The 21,594-nt window shown below is 45.2% G+C and overlaps 1 protein-coding gene across 3 annotated transcripts in view; it reads right to left on the bottom strand.

Moving 5' to 3' along the window:
- The window catches only part of RSU1 (Ras suppressor protein 1), a 190,862-nt gene that overhangs the window by 147,914 nt on the left and 21,354 nt on the right, over positions 1 to 21,594 (bottom strand). For all 3 annotated transcript variants that reach the window (XM_040967803.1, XM_040967801.1, XM_040967802.1), the window contains one exon: positions 16,634 to 16,684. In XM_040967803.1, coding sequence (XP_040823737.1) covers positions 16,634 to 16,684 — 51 coding nt within the window. The remainder of the gene's footprint in view (positions 1 to 16,633; positions 16,685 to 21,594) is intronic.

Raw genomic sequence — 21,594 nt, forward strand, 5'->3', positions numbered from 1 at the left:
ACACACACACACACACACACACACACACACACACACACACAGAACCAGCAACTAATCAATGCACTGTTTTTGTATGCCTCCAGAAAACCAACTCAACAGCATGCTGTGAACACTAGTATGTAGATCAAAAGTGAACATAAATCACTGGGGATGGGCAAAATACCTCCTTCCCCAGAGCACATACCAAAGGCATTGATACCTCAAAGATCTAAAGCTAAAACTGATAGCACACTTTTAACAAATTGTAATTCATACATTCCATTTGCTATTCAATTCTATAAACATTTGCACGGCCCATGAACTTGCCTATGGTTCACATAAACTCTAATAGCAAAACCCTCAAGGGAATGCATACATTTTTTTCTGCAAATGGCATCCACTTTGCGTATATGTTCACCCAGGAACCCCTCAGACAACACACTTGTGTCACCCTACTTCTTCCCGGCGTCCATAAAGTGAAAAAGAACAACTATGCAGAGACCCCATCCCTTCCTCCATACCACCCTCCAGCTACCACTAACATCCAGCAACTACCACATTCATCTGATTAGTTTGAAGAACAATAAAGTTAGTGGAAACCAGGAGAAAATGATGATCTCAATTTAGCCACAAACCAAGAATAATGCAGCCAGAATTACTGCTGCTTTCCCAAAGTTACTCTGCCGATGCAATTAAATGCTGGTCTAAAGGTATCGCCTTTTTGACAGGATGAGAGATTATTTCACTCTCCTTGCTAAATCAGTTCAATTTAAAACCACAAATTATGCTAAATGTGATTTAGGGCTTTGTTTTGTGGACACAAACAATAACCTCACATTCAATTGACAAAAACTTTCCCAACCTTTTGGTGTGCATGTGAAGTCTTTGTTGGGCACCATGCAAGATAAAGCGGGGGAGGGGAAATGGATGGGAAGGGCTTACACAGATAATAGTCTCCCTAAATGACAAAAAAATGCCCCCCAACTATAGTAAAAATCTAAAGCAAATGAACACTGAGAGCTGTCTGGATGGGACGCCATCCATTCCTTCAGTCAGTATTTAGGGGATGTCAATTACGTGCAAAGCACCACACTCTGCAGGCACATCAAAACACTTCGGGAGGGAAGTAAGAAAGTTACGAAACAAAGCGGTATCAACCTTGATAAACTCTCTGGTTCCCTCTCTCTCTGTAATTGTCTTTGTAACTTTCAAATAAATTAATAAATTTTTAAAAAAACTTAATGAGTCCTGCGGTAATTCAATCATCAGCATACATGGTCCAGATATTTTAGCTACCATGGAAAGAACTGCAATATTTCACCAGTCAAAATATTCCACTGGAGTTCTGAAGATGTCTCCATGACAAATTAGTAAGAATAAGAGCTCTAAGACAGTGAATATCAACATATTCTTATTATGCCTTTCTTATCAATCTTATTTTCTACTTTCTCCTGCATCTAACTTGTGCCCTCTGACTCCAGGTGTTCTCCATCCCAAGACACTGAGGAGCCTAGCACATAGAGTGAACAGAAAGAAGGGCAGTGTGCTGAGGAATCCTGGACGCCCTGGCCAGAATCAGGGTCCTTCTGGATGAGCCTTGCCACCCTGGCCCCTCGGAGCCTCTCTTCCCTTGCAATATAAAACAAGGAAAGTGGATTGTGACCACTTCTAGCTGTCACCTTCCTGGTTTTAACATTCCATGATTCTGAGAGCTGGATTATGAAAATCAATGCCAGGGATTTAAATAATGCAACCATGGGACCCTCAATTAGGAAGCTCAGTCATGTAGAACGTGGCTTCCGACAAAGAACTGGGTGTCATTTTCTGTTTCACTGGTGATGGTTCCTTTAATTTGGAGATTTCACTTGCTAGATTTGAGAAAGCCATCCCAACCCTTCTCAGGTGTTCCATGACTCCTAAATGTTACCTGGCCACAGGATCACACAACTACCAGCACCACTCCTGGCCCAAAACTTCCAATGGGATTTTGGAAAAAAGAGACAAAATTATGGCAAGTTAGCACAGAAACTGCCCCAAGACTGTCCCTCTGGTACTATATCAATTCAGACAAATCCAGCATTATTCTCTCACTCCTTGAAATCTTCCTAAACCAGGAGCTAGCATTTGATCCAGTGTCTAACACCCTGGTTAAGATGCCCACATCCCACAGCCAAGTTCAGTTCCTGACTTCTGTCCTGGCTCCAGCTACCAGCTGATGCAGATTCTGGGGGATAGCAGGTGATGGCTCAAATGACTGGTTTCCTGCCACATACATGGGCATCTCGGATTGAGTTCCTAGCTCTTGGCTTTAGCCCTAGCCATTGTGGGCCTGCCCCCTGCTTACTCACTCACTCTCTCTCTCTCCTCTTCCCTTCCGACAGTTGTTCCCTTCCCCCTTCCCCATCTCTGTCACAAGTAAATAATTTTAAAATATACTCATAAGTCAAACTGAATGCTATTCTAGAGTTTTGTCTAGATCTGATGTGTCATTCCTAATTCAGCACTTCAACCATCCCTTCACTTCAATTTCTGTAAGGTTCCATGAGAGACCCACAGTGCCTGAAAAAGCTCATTAACATCTCTTTTACAGCTTTTTTAGCCAGCAAGCCTCAAAATACAGCTCTTCCCACCTCTCCAACTCCCAACCTCACTGGCTATGTGTGATGGACCGGTACTCCAACTGGAAGAAACCACAGACTCAGCCCTCACCCTGGACAACACCTTGACCCCTTCCTGAAAGGCTGAGTCCCCATCACCATCACCAGTTCGCTCTTACAGCAGCCAAAGGCACCAGCCACTGGTCTCACAGTGCCTCGCTTGGGTGCTGCTGCCCCCAGCAGGCCAGTAAGCAGCAAACTTCCTCCTGCCTCCAGACTACAGAAGAATCCAAATAAACCATCATGAAAGCAGGAGTTTCACTTTGGGAGAACATTGTCCTACGAGGTAAAACTCTAGATTCTATAACCAATGATTTATATGTAAAGCATTTCAGGAGTTTCTCCACACAGTAACTAATAGTGGAATATTCTGGAGCTGGGCTGCCCAGTGGACAACTACTAGTCACACGCAGTGACCTAAGATTAAACCAAGAGACACTGAAATTAATAATCAGATGAATTTCATTGCAGTCATCAGCTGTGCTTCTCATGAGCTCATCAGTCACAAGTGGTTAACAACTCCCGTGCCAGACAGTTCAACAGCTGCAGAAAGTTCTAGCAAATAATCCCACTCCAAAGCAGGAGGTCTCCCACCACACAGCCCAGCAAAGTTACATGACAGGGGCTTCCCTGGAGGTTCTGAGTACATGATGAGGCCCAGGAAACTGCACATCCAACAAGTTCCCAGGGAAGCTGCCACACCTACCAGGCAACTGCAGTAGGGTTCAGGACATTTTCCATGCTTCGGTGACATCAAGATCACAAAGCACAGCTAAGTCTACCTCCACAGAGCAACGCTGCTGAGAACATGACTCATCAGCCCCAGATGGACTCCTCCTGTACCTGGGGACTGATGCAAAGTGAAGCATCCGGACATCTTCTGCTTCCTCACATGGAGTCAATGGCGACGGAATGCTGGGGATGACTGTGTTCACTTACGCCAAGAGCAGCCCAGAATCCCCTGGCCCGCTAATGAAGCCACTCTGCAACACAACAAATGCCTCCTAGCCTCATGTGGCCACATAGAGAGCCAGAAGACACACAGAGGCCCCATCACAGCATGCTGGGTGGCCATGCCAGCATACAAACCATTCAAGGGGAGGTCGATCTGAGGACTCTTTGAGCAGAAGCATCTTGCTGTCCCTGAGGCAAAGAAACAAAAGTGTGAAGAGAGACAGGCTCTGGGAACAGCAGGTGCCATGGGAAACATAAGGATGGGAGCTGTGCCTGGCCCAGCCCACGGGCAGGGCTGGGGGTCGTGCATGGGTCTTTCAAGCCATATGGTTCACCCCACCAGCCAGGTCCCGTTCAGCTGTAGAAGGGCACTAAGAGTCGGTGCACCCATCAGCACCCACGCTGCCAGGAAGCCAGAAGCTGCTCAGCACACATGGAGGCTTCCATCATGGGCACAGGCTTGAAATCGGAGAAGCCTCACCACGCCAGCTCCGCCCAACTGGTGAGGAGTGAGAGCAACACTCTGCCCAAGCATGAGGGCAGCAGCACCAAAGGCTAGTCTTTCTTGCTCTGGCAATTCCTGAGCTAAGGCATGGAAGCTAGGGGACCCATCCCTGACTCCTCCAAAAGACAGCATGGTGTGGCAGCCCTGACCTCCTGTCTGAAAAGCCAATGATGAGCTGTACGCTATCCCCAGAGACTTCCTGGGCATGCCACAGCGAGTGCCGAGAGAGGGTGGCATCATGGTATGCATGTCTCATGCGTGTTTCCAGGGACTCCAAACTGCCACGGACCCTCAGGCCAAATGGTAGCCAAAGATACAACCCAGCATGAGTTACAGCGAAATAACAGGTCTGCTCCTAAAAACCTGACATATTTAATTTAAAACATGAGAATTTTGCTTATTACCATAAGAAATGAAAACTGGTCAGAGTTTTACCTAATTGGCCCCTACTATAGTTTTAAAAAGGAAGGGATACTTATTAAGTGAACACAGGCTATGTGGATTCCTAAGGTGTACTCCCTGCAACCAACTCACTAGAAAAGTGACTCAGTATCCTATGAGTATTGGTTAGAGTCCCAGCTGGTCACTTCCAAGCAGCTCCCAGCTGGTGCCCCCTGGGAGAGCAATAGAAGATGGCCCAAGTGCTTGGGCCCCTGCCACACGTGTAAGGTGTAAGAGACCTTGTCAGAGCTACAGGCTCCTAGCCCTGGTATGGCCCAGCCGTGGCCACTGCAGCCACCTGGGGAGTGAAGCAGGGGATGAAAGATCTCTTTGTCTCCCTTCTCTCTCTCTCTCTCTCTCTCATTCTCTCTCAAGCAGGGGATGAAAATATCTCTCTCTCTCTCTCTCTCTCTCTCTCTCTCTCTCTCTCTCTAACTCTGCCTTCCAAGTAAAGTAACCTTGAAAGGGGGGGAAAGGACTGAACATATGACCATGTGTGCACCTGAGAGACTGTTCTAGCACAGGTGGCTCTAGAGGAAACAACCGCAGAAGAGAAAATGGGAAAGCCAATGTGTCTTTGTCCCCAGTGTCTGGGAATTATGACAGTAGACAACTGCCGTCGGGACGGGTTGAAGTAAGGTGAGAAGTCAAAGAAAGAGTGGCCATCAGAGGGATAACTCGGGGCACTGATTATCAAAGCAGAAACACAGTCCCCTTAATCCTCAGCTACAATAGCTGGAAACCTTCGTCTATCCCCATCACAGATGGGACGTCTAGACTCATTACATACACGCCAATTGCTTCAGCAAATGAGGAATCAAGAGTCTTCGATGCCATTTCAACAGTTCCATGTAAAGAAGAATCTTTTCATTCTTGCGTATAAATAATCATGCTTCATAGATTTTTATATGCAGAAAAAGGTCATTTGTACTTATGGTGATTAATTACCTCTGTTTTCTGGCCAGAAACACGAGACGGATAATGAACTAATTATATATTACCTTTGGAGTTTGAAGTGCCAAAGTATACTAACGATAACCGACCGCACAGCTTTTTATGGGACTTTCCCCAAGGCAGCTATTAAAGCAGGAATTTAGTAGTTACAGGTTATTTAAAAACCTAAAAGTTATAAAGCAGTGGAACAAATTCTTATTTCAAAGGTTCTACATGTTCCTCAAGATAAGAATAAAATAGCAAAATATCTAAGCACCTACCTCAATTAAAGCCACAACCCCCTCCCCCCCAAATATAATGAGCTGTATAAATACCAGCGGCAGCCTGCCACGGACCAGTCAGCAAGCAGCCGCTGAGTCCCCACGCCCAGTCTGCTACCAGATGTTGTAGCACTAGCAGTTTCAGTAACAACAACAAAAGATCTACTTGCTTGGTAACAATGAGAATAATCAATTACACAAAAATTAGGGGGAAAGGTACAAGCAAGGAACAAGGCAATCTTCACAGTACAAAGCCAAACATGCAAAAATGCACGTCCCAAGCTATGCAAAGAATACATACATATAACCAAACACATCTAAAGAAAAATCAACAAGCATAGATTTTATTTTTCTCTGAAGACAAAAAATTAGTTGACGTCTGAACTTGTATGAACTTCCTTGTAATCTTTGGGGTGAATTCTTACAGGAACACACCATCTATCTGACACTCCAGCTCCACTGCATGTGCCACGGAACTGAGTGTACAGGAAGCACCTGTCGTTGGAGCTAGGTGACAGGAGCAGTGCAGAGACCCAAGGGAGTGGGCACTGGAGCCCTGGAGGAACCGACCCTAAGGAAGGGTAAGGAAAAGACAAAGACTCCTCCAAGAAAAAAATGCCAACAAAATACAGACCACAGGCAGAAGAAAAAAAAAAACTAAAAAAGAGAATGACAAAAGCAAGCTCAGAGCTACAAAAAATCAGCCACTAAGTGTCCTCCCTGAGTGTGTGTGTGTACCTGTGTACTGACTTATTGTGTGTAACATAAACAATATATAAATATGAGGGTACTGGAGAAAGCTTACGGACACAGAATTAAAGTTATCAGGAGCACAAGCTTTTGAAGACCTCTCTATGCATGAATTTCAACAACTTTTAAATCAACATAAACTTGCAGTTTCACTTTTCCTTGCTTTGTGTAAGTACCCACGTAGACGTGGAGGCACGAGGAGGAAAGTCTTGCTCACAAGGATGAAGAAGCAACCTGTGAACAAGTGGAATTCCTTCTCTCAGATCCACACACAGACACACGGGCACCGAGGGCTTGGTCAACAGCTTCTATCTTTTTTTTTTTTTAAATTGGGAAGTCAGATATACAGAGAGGAGGAGAGACAGAGTGGAAGATTCACTCCCCAAGTGGCTGCAACGGCTGGAGCTGAGCCAATCTGAAGCCAGAAGCCAGGAGCTGCTGCTTCTTCTCACGTGGGTACAGGGTCCCAAGGCTTTGGGCCATCCTCAAATGCTTTCCCAGGCCACAAGCAGGGAGCTGGATGGGAATCATGGCCACCAGGATTAGAACCGGCGCCCATATGGGATCCTGGGTATGCAAAGCAAGGACCTAAACCACTAGGCTACCACACTGGGCCCAACAGTCTTCTTTTTAAACCAAGAGTTTCTCCAACAAGAGGTCACTGTACATTGCAGGCACTTGCCTTTCATGGCAAATGAGAATTAATAATAATAATAATAATAATAATAATATCCTCTCATCATTCAAAACAACCTGAGACTAAATAAACAGCAAATTCCCCTGCTGTCCTAGCTGCACACAGAAGAACATAAGCCAGGGAAAGGCCTTTCCCACAGAGACTGCAAAGGCTGGGCCGTTTATACAGGTACACAGACCTGGAGGAGCAGAGGGACAAACAGCAGGGCTTGGAGCCGAGCGAAGCCCTGGCCCCTTCTGGTGCTGGGGACTCGCCCTCCACCCGACAGACAGCAAGCTTCTATCAGGTGAGCGCTCTCCTCCCCTCGGCTTCTCCCTGGAAGGCTTAGGCATGTGGGGTGTGATCACGGCAACAGAGCCTGCAGGGCCGGGTGCTTCCTCTTTCACACAGTGCTGGTTCAACTGCAAGTAAGGCTTTCTCTAAACTTTTTGAAGGCTGAGCCAGACTTGGAGAAAGGGGCAGAAACTTCACTTGGGGAAAAAAAGCTAATGGCCACAATAAAATATATAGGAGCAGAGGGAGAAAATTGGAGGGAACAACAGCAAGAGAAGTAGGTAAAAGAGAGTTCAGCTTCAAAAATAACAGAAAATCATGCCAGCCAGCTTTTTAACGGACAGCTTCATCAGAGTGGGTCAGAGACAGGAAAACAAAAAAGAGAAAGGCGGTCTCATGGATTTTCTCAGCGTTTTTAAAATATATATATATAAATAATCTGTAATGGGTATATAAGTTATAATCAACACATATACACACATTCTACTCAAGGTTGGGAGTTACAAGAAGAAAAATTCTTACTTAACAAAATCCAAATTTAAGCAGAAAAATAAGGTGGCAACTGCAAGAACATTTTTTTAAGCGCTCCATCTCTCTAACTTTTAAATAAATTTCCCAAGAACGTCTTTAAGCCAGAGCATCCGTACACCTACACTGCACACGGCCCAGCGTCAGCTCCCTTCCAGCCCAAGGCGCCTGCGCATCCTTCCCAGACAGGCTGAGAAGGCAGCCAGAGGAAAGCAGAACTACAACGCACCTTTCACGGGGGCTATGCTGCTGCTTTCACACTGCTTTAGCAAACTCACTGACTTAGGAAAAGGTAGGCAATGCACTTCTCATGGTATCTGGTCTTCCTTCCTCCACACACGCATATGGACACACACTTTAAGCATCATCTAAAGAGACAGGCAGAAGAATATTCATATATGAAATTTTGCTATTAAATCAATTTCACTGGATGGGAGTTCTGCTGTAAAATGCAAAAGAAACTTCTGGAAGATCAGCCCCCAAGTGAGATGGTAACAGGTGACCTGCACCTGCCTTACTCTGAAGTTCTCATGATTGACACAGCTCCATTTAAACGTGTATGTGGGTGGGGGAGGGGAGGTAGTTTAATGGAATTGTAGGTTAAGACTCCACCTGTTGTCCTGGCATCCCATATGGGTGCTGGTTAGAGTCCTGGCTGTCCCACATTTTATCCAGCTCCCTGCTAATGCCTGGGAAAGCAGTAGAGCCTGGCCCAAGTCCTGAGGCCCCTGGACCCAAGTGGAAGACCCAGATGAAACTCTAGGTTCCTGGCTTTGGACTGGCCCAGCTGTGAACATCACAGCCATTCAGAGACTGAACAGCAAATGGAAGATCTCTCTCTCTAAACCTGCCTTTCAAATAAAAAGAAATAAACTTTTTTTTTGGTTTAAAAAAAGCGTATTATGGAAGAGATAATATGTTCCACTTTAGCTACTTTCCTCTCTGCTCCAAAGGATTCTAGAACAGACACATTTAGCACCAAAGGGATCAGGAGAGTCTATTCGCTGGGGTAAAATGCCAAGGAGAGCAAGTTCCTCCCACTGCACCTGCTGCCCTTGCTCTGCCCTGGTCCTGGAACCCAGGGCCAGCAGACCCTGCTACATGACGGTCTCACCTGTGCACTCAAGCCAACCCAACAATTCACACCCAGCTACAGACTATTTTTCATGGTAACTTGCCTACCGGTACCACCTGATTGATGCTGCTTAATTAACAGCTGTCAGACTCAAGACTATGTATAAGTTTTTCCAACTCCAATCTTGGAAATGATGGTGGCATAGTAACATACTGATAAATGAACACTAATTACGAAATAAGCTATTGATCATAACCTCTATATTATAGCTACATTTAGATTCTCTTAAGATGCAAGCGGCAAGTTGTTTTGATATTGTCACAAGATAAATTCATGACCTGGAGACGATTTACTTAGCATATTCCCTCTCGTAGTTTAATTTCATACAAGCCATGCATGAGACCTTTTGCATAAAGCGTGACGAATAATCTAGGAGAGAAGGAATAACCAGAGACTTGGGAAAGGCTGTCTCGGCAGAGTGGGCAAGGTCATTCACGGGACTTGAGACAGTTCATTTTTCTTATTCATGCCAACAATCCATTTCGCCAGTAGAAAAGGATTTCAAATGATTATGCTTTTGAAAAGCTGCTTAATTTTCTTCATTACTTTGAAAAGGCAGTATTTCCATGTGAAGCATGTTGCCTAACGCATTCATAATAAAACTCAGGGTAGATCCCCTGTCAATAGATCATCTGCAGAAAATCTGAAAGTACTAACTTCTCTAGGTTCTTACAACATCCTTCATAAAGAAGTTATTAAATTCATGAAATGAAAATAAGAAAGCATTTTCTCATTCACTCTAATTTCCAGTTCTTACCTGAGCTCTGACAAGAGAGATAAGACAAAACAATGTTTTGCCAGAACACTGTTTACTGTCTGCCTGAGCCATTTACAACACATCTAATTCTAAGACACGGTCAGTGTTGAGCGTGGAGCGGCAGACAGCGCCGGGACCGCCCTGCAGGTTTCCCCGACGGCCAGCAGTGCTAGGATAAACCTGAGCAGTGACACGCAGAGACCCACACTCAGGAAATGCTTGCCAGGCCGGGTGGCTACTGAGTGTCTACCCGGAACAAAAAGACAAGTCTTTGTTTCTTTCTTACACAAAGCAGCAAATGATTAATTCTCAACATGCCAGGGTCACACACACACACACAAAAAGTAATCATCAATCAGGGGGCATCCAATAGTTGTAGGTGGGCACTACTCTAGGAGTCATTTTTAAGAAACCAAGAAAAGCTTCACACTAAAATATTAATATTCAAGGATTTAAGAATCTAATTCATTTCATAATGCATGATCTTCTTTCCTATGTAATGGTATTTACTATTGTAAGAATCAGTATATATATACACAAAGGCACCTTTTCCAGAATTGCATGACTAATTTGCAATTTCAATCTGTCATACATTTGATAAACTAAAAAAACTTTTATATTAGGGTACTTCAAAAAATCTATAGAAAATAGAAGTAGGATATGTTTATTTTCATACAAGTTGTTGAAATCCATATATAGTTTTAAAATTACGCGTGTTTCCCTGAAAATTTTGAAGATTCCTCATACCCCCTAATAAAATTCCTCCAATCTAGATATTGGGAGAGAAAAAATGCTTCTAACTTAAGAAAGTGGCCCTAGTAAACACTTAAAAAGAGACATGAAATTAAATATATGATTTTAGAAGCAAAACACAAAAAATATTAACTCCTTACAAGATTTACTTTCAATGGGATAAAAGTGTTCTATGTAAATGATAATAGCAGCATGGCCTGGGTTACAGAGCTGAACAGCCGGCAACACCCCACTAAGGACACCGGCTTGGCTTTTTTTAATCTTTGGTGCAAGACCTAGGAAGAAAATACAAATCTCAACAGTGACCTCTAGTGGCCATGTCTCAAAATAGTTGTCTCCATAAACAATTCAGGCTGATTCACCAATGTGCAGGAGTACAGAAGTTTTGAAGCACCTGTAAAGTATGCAATGATCCAATCAGGATTATTAACATACCCATCACATCAAAATGTGCAATTTCTTTGTGATGACATTCAGTCTCCTGTTTATCTTAAAACTCCTTTTAAAAACAATGAATGAATGAATACAGACAGACACTGAAAAGCTGTTAGAGTTAACACTTAATACCATGAAACCGAGAGATTAGATTAAGGAACAGACTGAAAAGATTCAGTAATACTTATTCAAAGGAGGCAGAGCAAAGATATAAAGGAAAACAACCTTTGGACTAATTGGGACATTTGTCTTTGACAAGATTTTTTTAGTTTATTTGAAAGGCAGAGAGACAAGGAGGGGGACAGATAGAACTGCCATCTGTTGGTTCACTCCCCCAAATGCTCTCACTGCTTGAGGCTGACCCAGGCCAGACCAAAAGCTGGGGAGCAGGACTCAGTCCAGGTCTCCTAAATGGGTAGCAGCAGCCTAACTATTTGAACCATCAGCCAGTGTCTCCTGAGGTCAACATCAGCAGGAAGGTGGGACTGGGGGTGGAGCTACGACTCAAACCCAGGCACGCTGACATGGCATGTGGGAGTCCCAACAAGCACCCTAACCACTAGGTCAAATGCTAGCTCCTAGGTGGCCTTCACACTGCACCACTCAGAGCCAGCAAGCCTTGAGGAATTGCCCCAGAGTGCTGGGGCACAGCACAGCTCCACAGACAGTGGCATGAATCAGCTGGTGTTAACCAAGTGCCCAGGCCCAGGCTTTAGGTACTTCCACCAGGTGTAAGAAGACAGGATCCACAACCACAAAGACATGGACTACAACGAATCTTATGTAGAACTTAGCACATAACTTAGGGCCTTAAATACACACAGCAAACTTTTGGTGAAAGAACCAAGAGATCCAAACACCAGTGAGACCTGAAGGGATAGGAGGAAAAAGTGCTGTGGCAAAGCGGGCTAAATCTCTACCTGTGGCACCAATATCCCATACGGGCACCAGTTCAGGGCCTGGCTGTTTCACTTCGGATCCAGCTCCCTTTTGGTGGCCTGGGAAAGCAGCAGAAGATGGCTCAAGTCCTGGGTTCTGTGCCCATGTGGGAGAACTATGGGAAACTCCTGGCTTCTGGGCCCAGCTTTGGCTGTTGGAGCCCTTGAGTGAATCAGCAAAGGAAGAGCTCTGTCTCTCCTTCTCTCTTGGTAACTCTGCCTTTCACCTTCCAAATAAAAATAAAATTTTAAAAGCGGGGGGCGTGGGAGTGGGGAGAAATTGAAACTGGGCAAGAATTCCGCAGGGTTTTGGCTGGATGGTAACAGTGTCCGTGGAGCCTCCTCACCCTGCAGGCCCTTGGCTGCACTGAGTGGCACCATCACAGCACATCCGTCCTTGCCTGGGAAAGACCCCTATGATTGTAAACATACGATTTTCTGATTGTTTGTTTAGAGCATTGGCAGTTGTGCATAGATCCAGCAAACACACGATATTTATAAGACAGAAGACTGTGGTAGTCATATCTACTCAAATCCCTGTTCCCCAGAGGACCTATTCCTGATATTCACCACTTCACCTCAGGCCATTATTCCCACCCCTGCCTTCCATGGCACCATCTGCTTACAGAAAACACCACTACATGCCGCTAGGTCACCTGCAGTGCAGGCATCCTAAATGGATGCTGGTTCAGTCTCAACTGCTCCACTTCCAATCCAGCTCCCTGCTGGTGACCCTGCGAAGACAGCACAGGATGGCACCTGTCCTTAGACCCTTGCACCCATGCAGGAGATCCAAAGAAAACTCTTGGCTTCAGATTAGTCCAATCTGCTGTTTTGGTCATTTGGAGAGTGAATCAGCAGATGGAAGGTGTCTCCTCTCCTCTTCTCTCTCTCTCTCTCTGGCTCTTTCTCTAACTCTGCCTTTTAAACAGATAGATACATCTTTAGGGGAAAAAAAATAGAAATGGTCCCTGTCTTCAAAAACAGCTTAAAATCTAGGGGAGGAGTGAAAAAAAAAAAACATAAAGCAATGAAAGGATAAGCGAACACTGTATTGCTGTTAGGAGTGCAACAGGGACTTGGGAAGAGTTTTCAAGTGGGGCCTGGCACAATGGCTCAACTGGCTAATCCTCCCCCTTTCAAGAGCTGGGATCCCATGTGAGCTGATTCATGTCCCAGCTGTCCTACTTTCCATCCAGCTCCCTGCTTGTGGCCCGGGAAAGCAGTAGAGCACAACCCAAAGCCTTGGGACCTGAACCCATGTGGGAGATCCAGAGGAGGCTTCTGGCTTCGGATTAGCTCAGCTTTAGTCATTACATTCACTCGGGGAGTGGGCCAGAGGATGTAGGATCTTTCTCTCTGTCTCTCTTTTTCATTGCAAATATATCTTTAGATTAAAAATAAAACACTAGGAGGGTTTTCAAGTGGATGAGACCAGTTATGGATTCTCCAGGTGAGGATGGGGAGGGGACTGGCATGAAAGGGGAAAGTGAGGATGGCGGGAAAGACTGCAGGTGCAGAAGCAGGAGTACACACTGCGGACAGGAAGTCTACCTGCTTACAGCATCCTTGGGGCGGGGACAGGGAGGGGAAGGGTGAGCTGAGGTCATCAGGCTGGGGTGGGGCAGCATGCAACAGGCACTGCAGGCAGACGGAAAGTGCTGCTTCACTCTGATACTCCTCACGCTGCACTAGAAGGAGTCCCAGTGGGCTCCCCACCCGAACTTGTCTGGGCATAGCACAAGAGCAGAAGGAAAAGAGATTATCACTAACATGCATACAGGAGGGTACTTCAGTTTGTAGGAATGGAATTAAAAGTGAAAGCTTGCTTTGGTGAAAGAGAAAAAGAAAACTTTCGAAATCCATACATATATATATATTATTTATTACTGGAAAGGCATATATACAGAGTGGAGAGAGACAGATGGTTCACTCCCCAAGTGGCCACAATGGCTGGAGCTAAGCTGATTCGAAACCAGGAGCCAGGAGCTTCTTCCGGGTCTCCCACGCGGGTGCAGGGTCCCAAGGTTTTGGGCCATCCTCAACTGCTTTCCCAGGTCACAAGCAGGGAGCTGGATGGGAAGTGGGGCTACCGGGAATAGAACTGGCGCCCATATGGGATCCCTGCACATTCAAGGTGAGGATTTGAACAGCTACAGGCCCCATACATATTTTTTCGATTCACCTTGGGCCCCATATATATTTTTTTGGTAACACATATTTTGCCTGAAGTTTTTGAAAACCACTTTGTACATACAAACAAAAGATGCTGCCAACAGATTAATTCCCCTGTTGATTCACCTAAAACCCATCAATGTGACCCCAACTCCCAAGTTTAAGTAGCTTTACTATAATATGATGAAGGCTTCACAGCGATTTGCATGATAATTTTGAAATAGTTTTGTGGAGAAAGCTTCTGGAATTTCCTCTCTCCAAATTGTGAGGAATTGTAGGACTCACACAGCTTTCTCATAGCTTCATTCAGATAGCCCTAGGTAGACTTGCCAAGGTCAAACCACCAGTGAGACAAGGGCAGTCCGTCCAGCATCACATGGTTCCCATGGCCCATGTGGACACTAACTCAGGCAAGCCGAGTCCAGGATGTCCCCAGATCTAGGTCCCTATTAGTGAGGCAGCCCCTCACTCCATAAGGACACAGAGAAATGTCAGAGAGCGGTGTAATTGGCATACTCTGAGAATAACACAAGTATTTTCACAAGCTAAAAGCTGTGCTGAGAGGTTTGTCTCTTAAGTCCCAGTGGTTTTAATATAGCATTGTCAGCCCGTCCCTATTAAAAAGGCAGGAAGTGAAAGACACTGATTAGAATAAAAAGTGACAGGAGGGTGTGCATCAGCCACTTCCATTTAATGCATATTTATAATTCCATCAGATGGACATATTTACTATAAACAGTTGAAAAACCACAGCAAAGTCATTCATTTAAATGCCAGAAAAATAGTAAAAGATGCTAATTTGACCTTAGTGGAACAGATCGGGTGTCACTGACACTTAACTCACAATGGCTTGAAACAATTTATAGAGACGATTAATTAGACTTTTCTGGATTAGGTCAAAAGCATCTCAAATGAAGGAGGAAAAAAAAAACAAAACAACAGCAACAGAGCAGGGAGAAATATGAGTTTAGATTTTTGTCACAACCTTTTTGAGATCACGGACACAATTTAACTCCTAGTGTATGCCTCTCTAAATGAACAGGCCTGGAGGAAAAGAGTAACCACTGACCCCTGAGATTTCTACCTTTGGGGACCAGGCAGAACAATACAAGCCACAGTGCGGGAAAGGACGGGTCACTGAGTGATGGAACAGGACAAAGCCGTTCTGGCTCTGTCATTCAAACAGCAGCTGAGCTGAGGAAACGATGCAGCCCTCGCGACGGCAAGCTTAGCAAGCCAGGAAGGCTTTTATGAATCGTGCAGTGGCTTGCACCAGGAATTTCTGCTCGCAACATCTTGAGGCATTTAGGGATCACGCAGTCCACACTTCTAAACCAACCACAAATTCCCTCTTGCGGGAGGTGGGGGGATTAGGGTCTCTGTGAGCAGGAGGGTTGCTCGTTTTACAAACTCTGCAACTAGCCACTCACGCCCCATCGCAATAAAGATCCCACCTGACTTGTGGGTCACACTCGCAGCATCTGTGACCACCACTACTTAAATATGACAACCATCGCACACTCTGCCTTTGCCAGCCAAACAACACTTTGGCCGAAGATGAATGAATTAACCTCTCTCCGGCACAAGAGGATCTCACTGCCACTCTTAATTCTTTCTAATAACAGCTTTGGGACACAGCTCCAAGCCTTACAGGACGTACACACATTCATACACACACACACAAATACACCACACAAATCCCTCCATACGACATTCTTCTCAATTACACTGACCTGGCAAGGCTCCCTAACAAATTCTTGCTACATGAATACAAAATCATTCAAGTCTACAGGAAGCACAGCGAGCACAAAGAAGTGACAGTCAATCAGAAATGAGCAAAGAGAGTGGGTCCCTGTCATTCAACTCTCAAAAGCCACAGCTTGAAGGATAAAATGGCCCGTCGTTCCCAGGAGATTTCCTCACTACAACAGGGAGTAGTAGTGACACTTGTGATGCCCAAGAGAATTTGTTTGATTTGGTATGGGGAACGCAGACTCAAAGTTTTGAAAACTGCGGATGGTGACGTATATAATTTTGTGGGGATTTTTCACCCCATCAGGCAGGGAAGGAAAGCATGCTCAACAGTTAATATCTCCCTTCTACGTAGGAAAAAAACAGATGGAAACAAGGAAATTGGTCTCTAGTTTTCAGTAGGGTTAGCTTTTCCTCGCACACCGATGCCTATGGCCTCCACAGTTCTGGTCATCACAGCCTTTCTACCTGCATGGAACCCGGTGGGGCACAAAGTGCTGTCTCTTCAGTTCACAGACCACAATGCAGACTCCTCCCGGCAAAATGAAGAACAAAACACAGGAGTGCCATGCGTCTTACTGTCACCATACTAAACTTCAAGTTTCCCCAAATAACCCTCCATCATTTTCTTTAAAGAAACCAACAATAAAACCTGCAAATTTTGTGCAGCAAATGCAAAAGATAACTTACTTGTTAGCTTGTTGTGGCTCAGGACCAGCTGTGTGATATGGGACAAAGTGACTGTAAAAAGGAAGAAAAAAAAATCATAGTTAGTTTCATATCCGTTTTATACCCTTACTCCAAAGTGAGCTGTTAAATTATCTTCCCAGGTTGCAGTGCTCCCTACCATGCAGCAAAACAGAAGCTAACAATCATACGATACTATCCTGGTGTATGTTACAGCAAATGAAGAAAAGTCATGCAATTAACAGTTCAATTAGCACACCAAGTTAGTGCTAATGAGATCGATGTCACAGGGTCGGGCAACACGAGGGCTGGTGAGCTGTGCCTGGGACCTGACCCACTGGCAGAGCCTTAATGATCCATCTCAATAAAGCTTGTCACTCAGAGGAGCTGGCTGAGGGCCCCGCCTGTGCTGCAAACTCAGCAGCGGGATGGAAACGGACCACGGGCCGAAAGGCCGCCGAGCACATGGCTGTGTGTCCATCGTCCGCCTGCAAATCCTTCTGCACGCTGTTCAACGGTCTGTTGAAGAACCTTCCACCATTCTCCCTAGTCATATTTTTGGTTGACATTTCAAAGCACTAATGTGAAACACTGAGTGCTTGCCAGTTTCAAACACTGTTATGGAAATTTAATCTGTTCAACAAGATTAGATTTGCTTATAGAATGGTTTTTCTTCCTGAAAGAATCATTTTTCTAAATTAAAAAAAAAAACATAGGCACAAATTTGTATTTTTAAGTGACTTGCCTCCTACTTCAGATTCTAAAACTTTTCTTACACACACACACACACACACAATACAGGGCCTCTAAAGAGTTGGTGGACAATATATCATGAAAAAATTAAGCAAGAAATGTCAAAAACTTTTCTGCACCAAAATCAACTTATCCATAATTTCATTTCTCTACAAACTTTCTGAAAGTATCCTCAGACACGCATCCATACGCAAGAGGATGACTTTAAGTGCTTTCTGACCACAAACTTTATGTCAACAATATTCTATGCTAACATAGTAAGAGCTTTTTTTCCTTAAAGAGAGGATATGACATAAATTTTTCCCTGGAAGGGTCTCATTGTTGGACCCTAGATGCGCATGACTCCTGACTACACATTTGTGTGTGTGTGTGTGTGTGTGTGTGTGTGTGCATATGCATGTGTTTTGATTGAATTTATTTGATTGTTTGATTTGAAAGGCAGAGTTAGAGAGAGGGGAAGAGAACAAGACCAGAGAGAGAACTCATCTAGCAACTGACCATCTCCCAATTGGCTTCAATGACCCGGGCTGGGCCAGGAGGAAGCCAGGAGCCAGGAGCTTCCCCCTGGATCTCCCATGTGGGAGACACCATATTTCTCACCAAACTGCACTTATTTGTGCATTTCACAGTCCTCCATCAGAGCAGTCGGCCCCTTCTGTGACATTTGGCAATGTGTGGAGACAGATTCTAACAACTGTGATGTTCCTATCGGGTGCCACTGGTCCAGGCAGTGGTTCAGTGGGTGGAGACCAGGGAAGGCCAAAGAACATTCTACATAGCACAGGGCAGTCCAACTAACTATAAAGAGTTACCATCCAGCCATGTAATGGCATGCAATGGTAGTGTTGCCAAGAAAGCACATTCTCAATTCCTATTTGTAGGATTTTGGAGTTTCCCATTCTAATCAGTGGTTTGTAATCTATAATTTTTTTAAAAAATTTATTTTTTTTTTAGTTTTATTTGAAAGGTTGAATTTCAGGGGAAGAGAAATAGGGGAGAGAGAGAGAATCTTACAGCTACTGGTTCATTCCCCAAATGGCCGCAATAGCCAGAGCTGGGTCAACCTAGAGCAAGGAGCCAGCAGTTTCTTCTGGGTCTCCCATGTGAGTGCAGGGGATCAAGAACGTGAGCCACCTTTGGCTGCTTTCCCAGGTACATTAGCAGGAAGTCAGATAAGAAGTGGAGCATCCAGGACACAAATTGGCATCCACAGGGGATGCTGGCACCATAGGCAGAGGCTTTGCCTACTATGCCATGGCTCTGGCCCCTATAATCTACCATTATTATTAATGCTGATCTTCAAATTGTCTCTGATGTGACCTATGAAAGTCCAACTAAGCTGGCTCCCTAGTCCTTGGGACATACTCCATCATGCTTTGAGTGCTTCCTTGCCTTCTGGTATAAGACATTCAAGTTCATCTTGGATTTCTGCCACAGTTCACCCAGTAACTCCAATTCCAATATATCATTCATTCTACTTTTTTCTTTCCATATTGACAATTTCCTTCTCTAACAAAGACAACAGTGTCTTGCATGGCCTTCAACTGATTTGCTTATGGACTGACACCCCCTTGTGTAACAGCACAGAATACAGCTTTCTTCTAATAAGACCAAGTGAGTGCTCTACTCATCTCTAGGAACACCTGGAAAGTCTGGAACTGATTCTGCGTCGAGACATGGACAAACAGAAACTGCTCCATCCCCTGGCTCTAGCACCAGCTTGTTTACACTGTCTAGAGACACGTGGGTCATGCACTCAATAGAGCCTAGAGTGGTGACACGGGCAGTCAGGCACAACACATACTGTCATCCAGAAGCCCATCACCCAGATGCCTCACATGTGGCTCGACGGCTTGCACTCCAGAGACAAGACATGCCCTCAGGCCGGGCAACAGCACCAGGGAGCCTCCAGCACCTCTGCAGGTGCTTGCCTGCGCTTGTTTCTCACTCAGCTGTCTCCTGTGCTTCTGGTAGGCTCTAGAGAATCCAGAGGGACTGTTCAATGGCCCGACACACACACCGCTGCAGTGACCACTCCCCTGCCCACCTGCTTCCTCATTCAACCAGGATGCTCTCCCCATGCTGCCCGGGCTCCCTCCTGGCCACGCTAAGGGACACTCTTCATACCCACTCGGACTTGGGACTCCACCCTAAAGTCACCCTGATGTCTCTTTAGGACTGACTTGATGGGGAACAAGGAGAAGAGACCACGGCCAGGGGTAGGATGGGCAGAGTGGCAGAGGCATATCTGTGCTTTTAGAAGCTGCAGAAACCCTCACCCATCTTTACTTTAAGAGTATAGATTTTCTTGTCCAATAAACAAAGTGTTTCTCTCTCCCTGAAACGTATGGTCTGACGCAAGAGTAAACGAACTTAAATAAATAAATCCCTCCCGTGAAACAGGATTAGATAAGATTCACAGCTGTATCAGGTAGGATTGTGCTCCGCTTCATGGGACAACAAGCCTCAGTTAATGGGGTGACACAGAACAGCAGTTCTTCTCTCCTATACATCAAGGCTCAGCCAGCGCCCCCACGTGGCTCCCCGCTTGTTCTGCGCTCTATGCCTGGGTTCCTGTGCTGCAGCTCTCATGAGTGCGGGTAGGAGGGCTGGGGACAATGACGTTTTTTGAGTGATTAAGTCCTGAAGGGCCAGCTTTCCCAAATGGACTTAGTGTCCTTGTGGGAAAGGACAGGAGAAGGACAATCTCTCTGCACCACGGAAGGACACACCAGGAAGGTGGCCAAGAAGAGGGTCTGCCAGGCACCAAACCTGAGGACATTATGACCTTGTACTTGGCAGTTTCCTCAACTCTCAACGTATTTCTGTTGATTCAGAGAGCCTAAACAAAGCCATACCTTCAGGTCTAACATCACTGCCTGAGCTCGGCCATCAGACCTTCACTCCCCTCAGGAAAAAAGTAAAGAGAAAAAACCTTCCTCAGTGAGGAAGTCATGCTACATGTGGTATTTCCACTTACAAATCATCACCTGAAACACAGTAATATAGTGACGCCTGCTAACAGGGACCTAGATGACCATGAGTCATCAACTGGAGGAGTGGGTCGGTTAGGATGGGGCACACTGAGCTGGGCAGGCAGTCTCTCATCCTGGAAACTCCACCTGCAACCGCACCACTCAACTCTGCGTGCCGGAGATTCTCCTATCTTAATTTTTCCCAGAATACCTCAAGTTACTAATTAAAATTTAAAAATATATATATAAACTGGCTTTCCCCAATGAAGAGCAAAGTTCACCATGACAGATTTAATTAGGCCAAACTGGCTCTTTTCAATCACCCCCACCCCCTGTGTCATTTCAACAAACAGAAGGAGAGAAAGTGACAAAATGAAAGCTATTTTCTTCTTCTTTAATAAAGTACAGAAATTCAGTCACTGCTTCACTTGATCACACCACTAAAATGTATTTTTCTCACAATCGTTACAGGCCTCCACACTAAACTAGGTGAGGGAGAGGAAAGAAGCAAATGAGACTGTAGAGGAAGATATGTAGGACAACAAAGCAACACAGGCTGGATCTATAGGGGAGGGCTGCAAAGTTGGACAGAATCAAGACACAGCTACAAAGCCAGGGCTTCAAGACCTGGCATCTCCCCTCTTCCAGCAAGGGTCTGTTCATGGTGAGTCCTCTATGGAAACTGCATGGAAAAAAAGAAGAAACAGTCTACCAAAATAGAGCAGGTTATGGAAAAGCACAAAAGCTGTGCCCAACAAGGCATGGGGAACACGCAAGCAGGCTGCAGCCACTGCCTTCCCACAGCCACTGACCACAGCAGAGTTCCCACTGCGTAAAAGAGGGATGCTCCTGGCCCTGCTGACCCTACACCGCTCACACTGGGGAAACAATTGATCATCCGCATTCCTAAAGCAATCCTTAATGCCGCTTGACTTAGGTATTTGCAGAAACAAATCCGTTTCACAATTGGATGCAACTAGGAAAATGTGTTGCTAGTCACAGTTCCGTGTCACAGTCCCTAGGCTATCAAGCTATTTCTGGACTCTTTCGAGATGTCTGAGTGAATATTAAGTCACACCAAGATGGACAGTGAGAAAAATTATCGAGGGGAGGAAAGTGTTTGCAGGGAAAACAGATGGAAAGAAACAGGCTGGTTCAGTGATTTCACAAGAAAGATACGGACTCCTCCAGCACTCACTCACTGAGCAGTGATCACTCACTCACTGAGCTCAGTGC

Source organism: Ochotona curzoniae, unplaced genomic scaffold (assembly GCF_017591425.1).
Source record: "Ochotona curzoniae isolate NIBS_2020 unplaced genomic scaffold, NIBS_Ocur_1.0 scaffold_4683, whole genome shotgun sequence".
Taxonomy (NCBI): Eukaryota; Metazoa; Chordata; class Mammalia; order Lagomorpha; family Ochotonidae; genus Ochotona; species Ochotona curzoniae.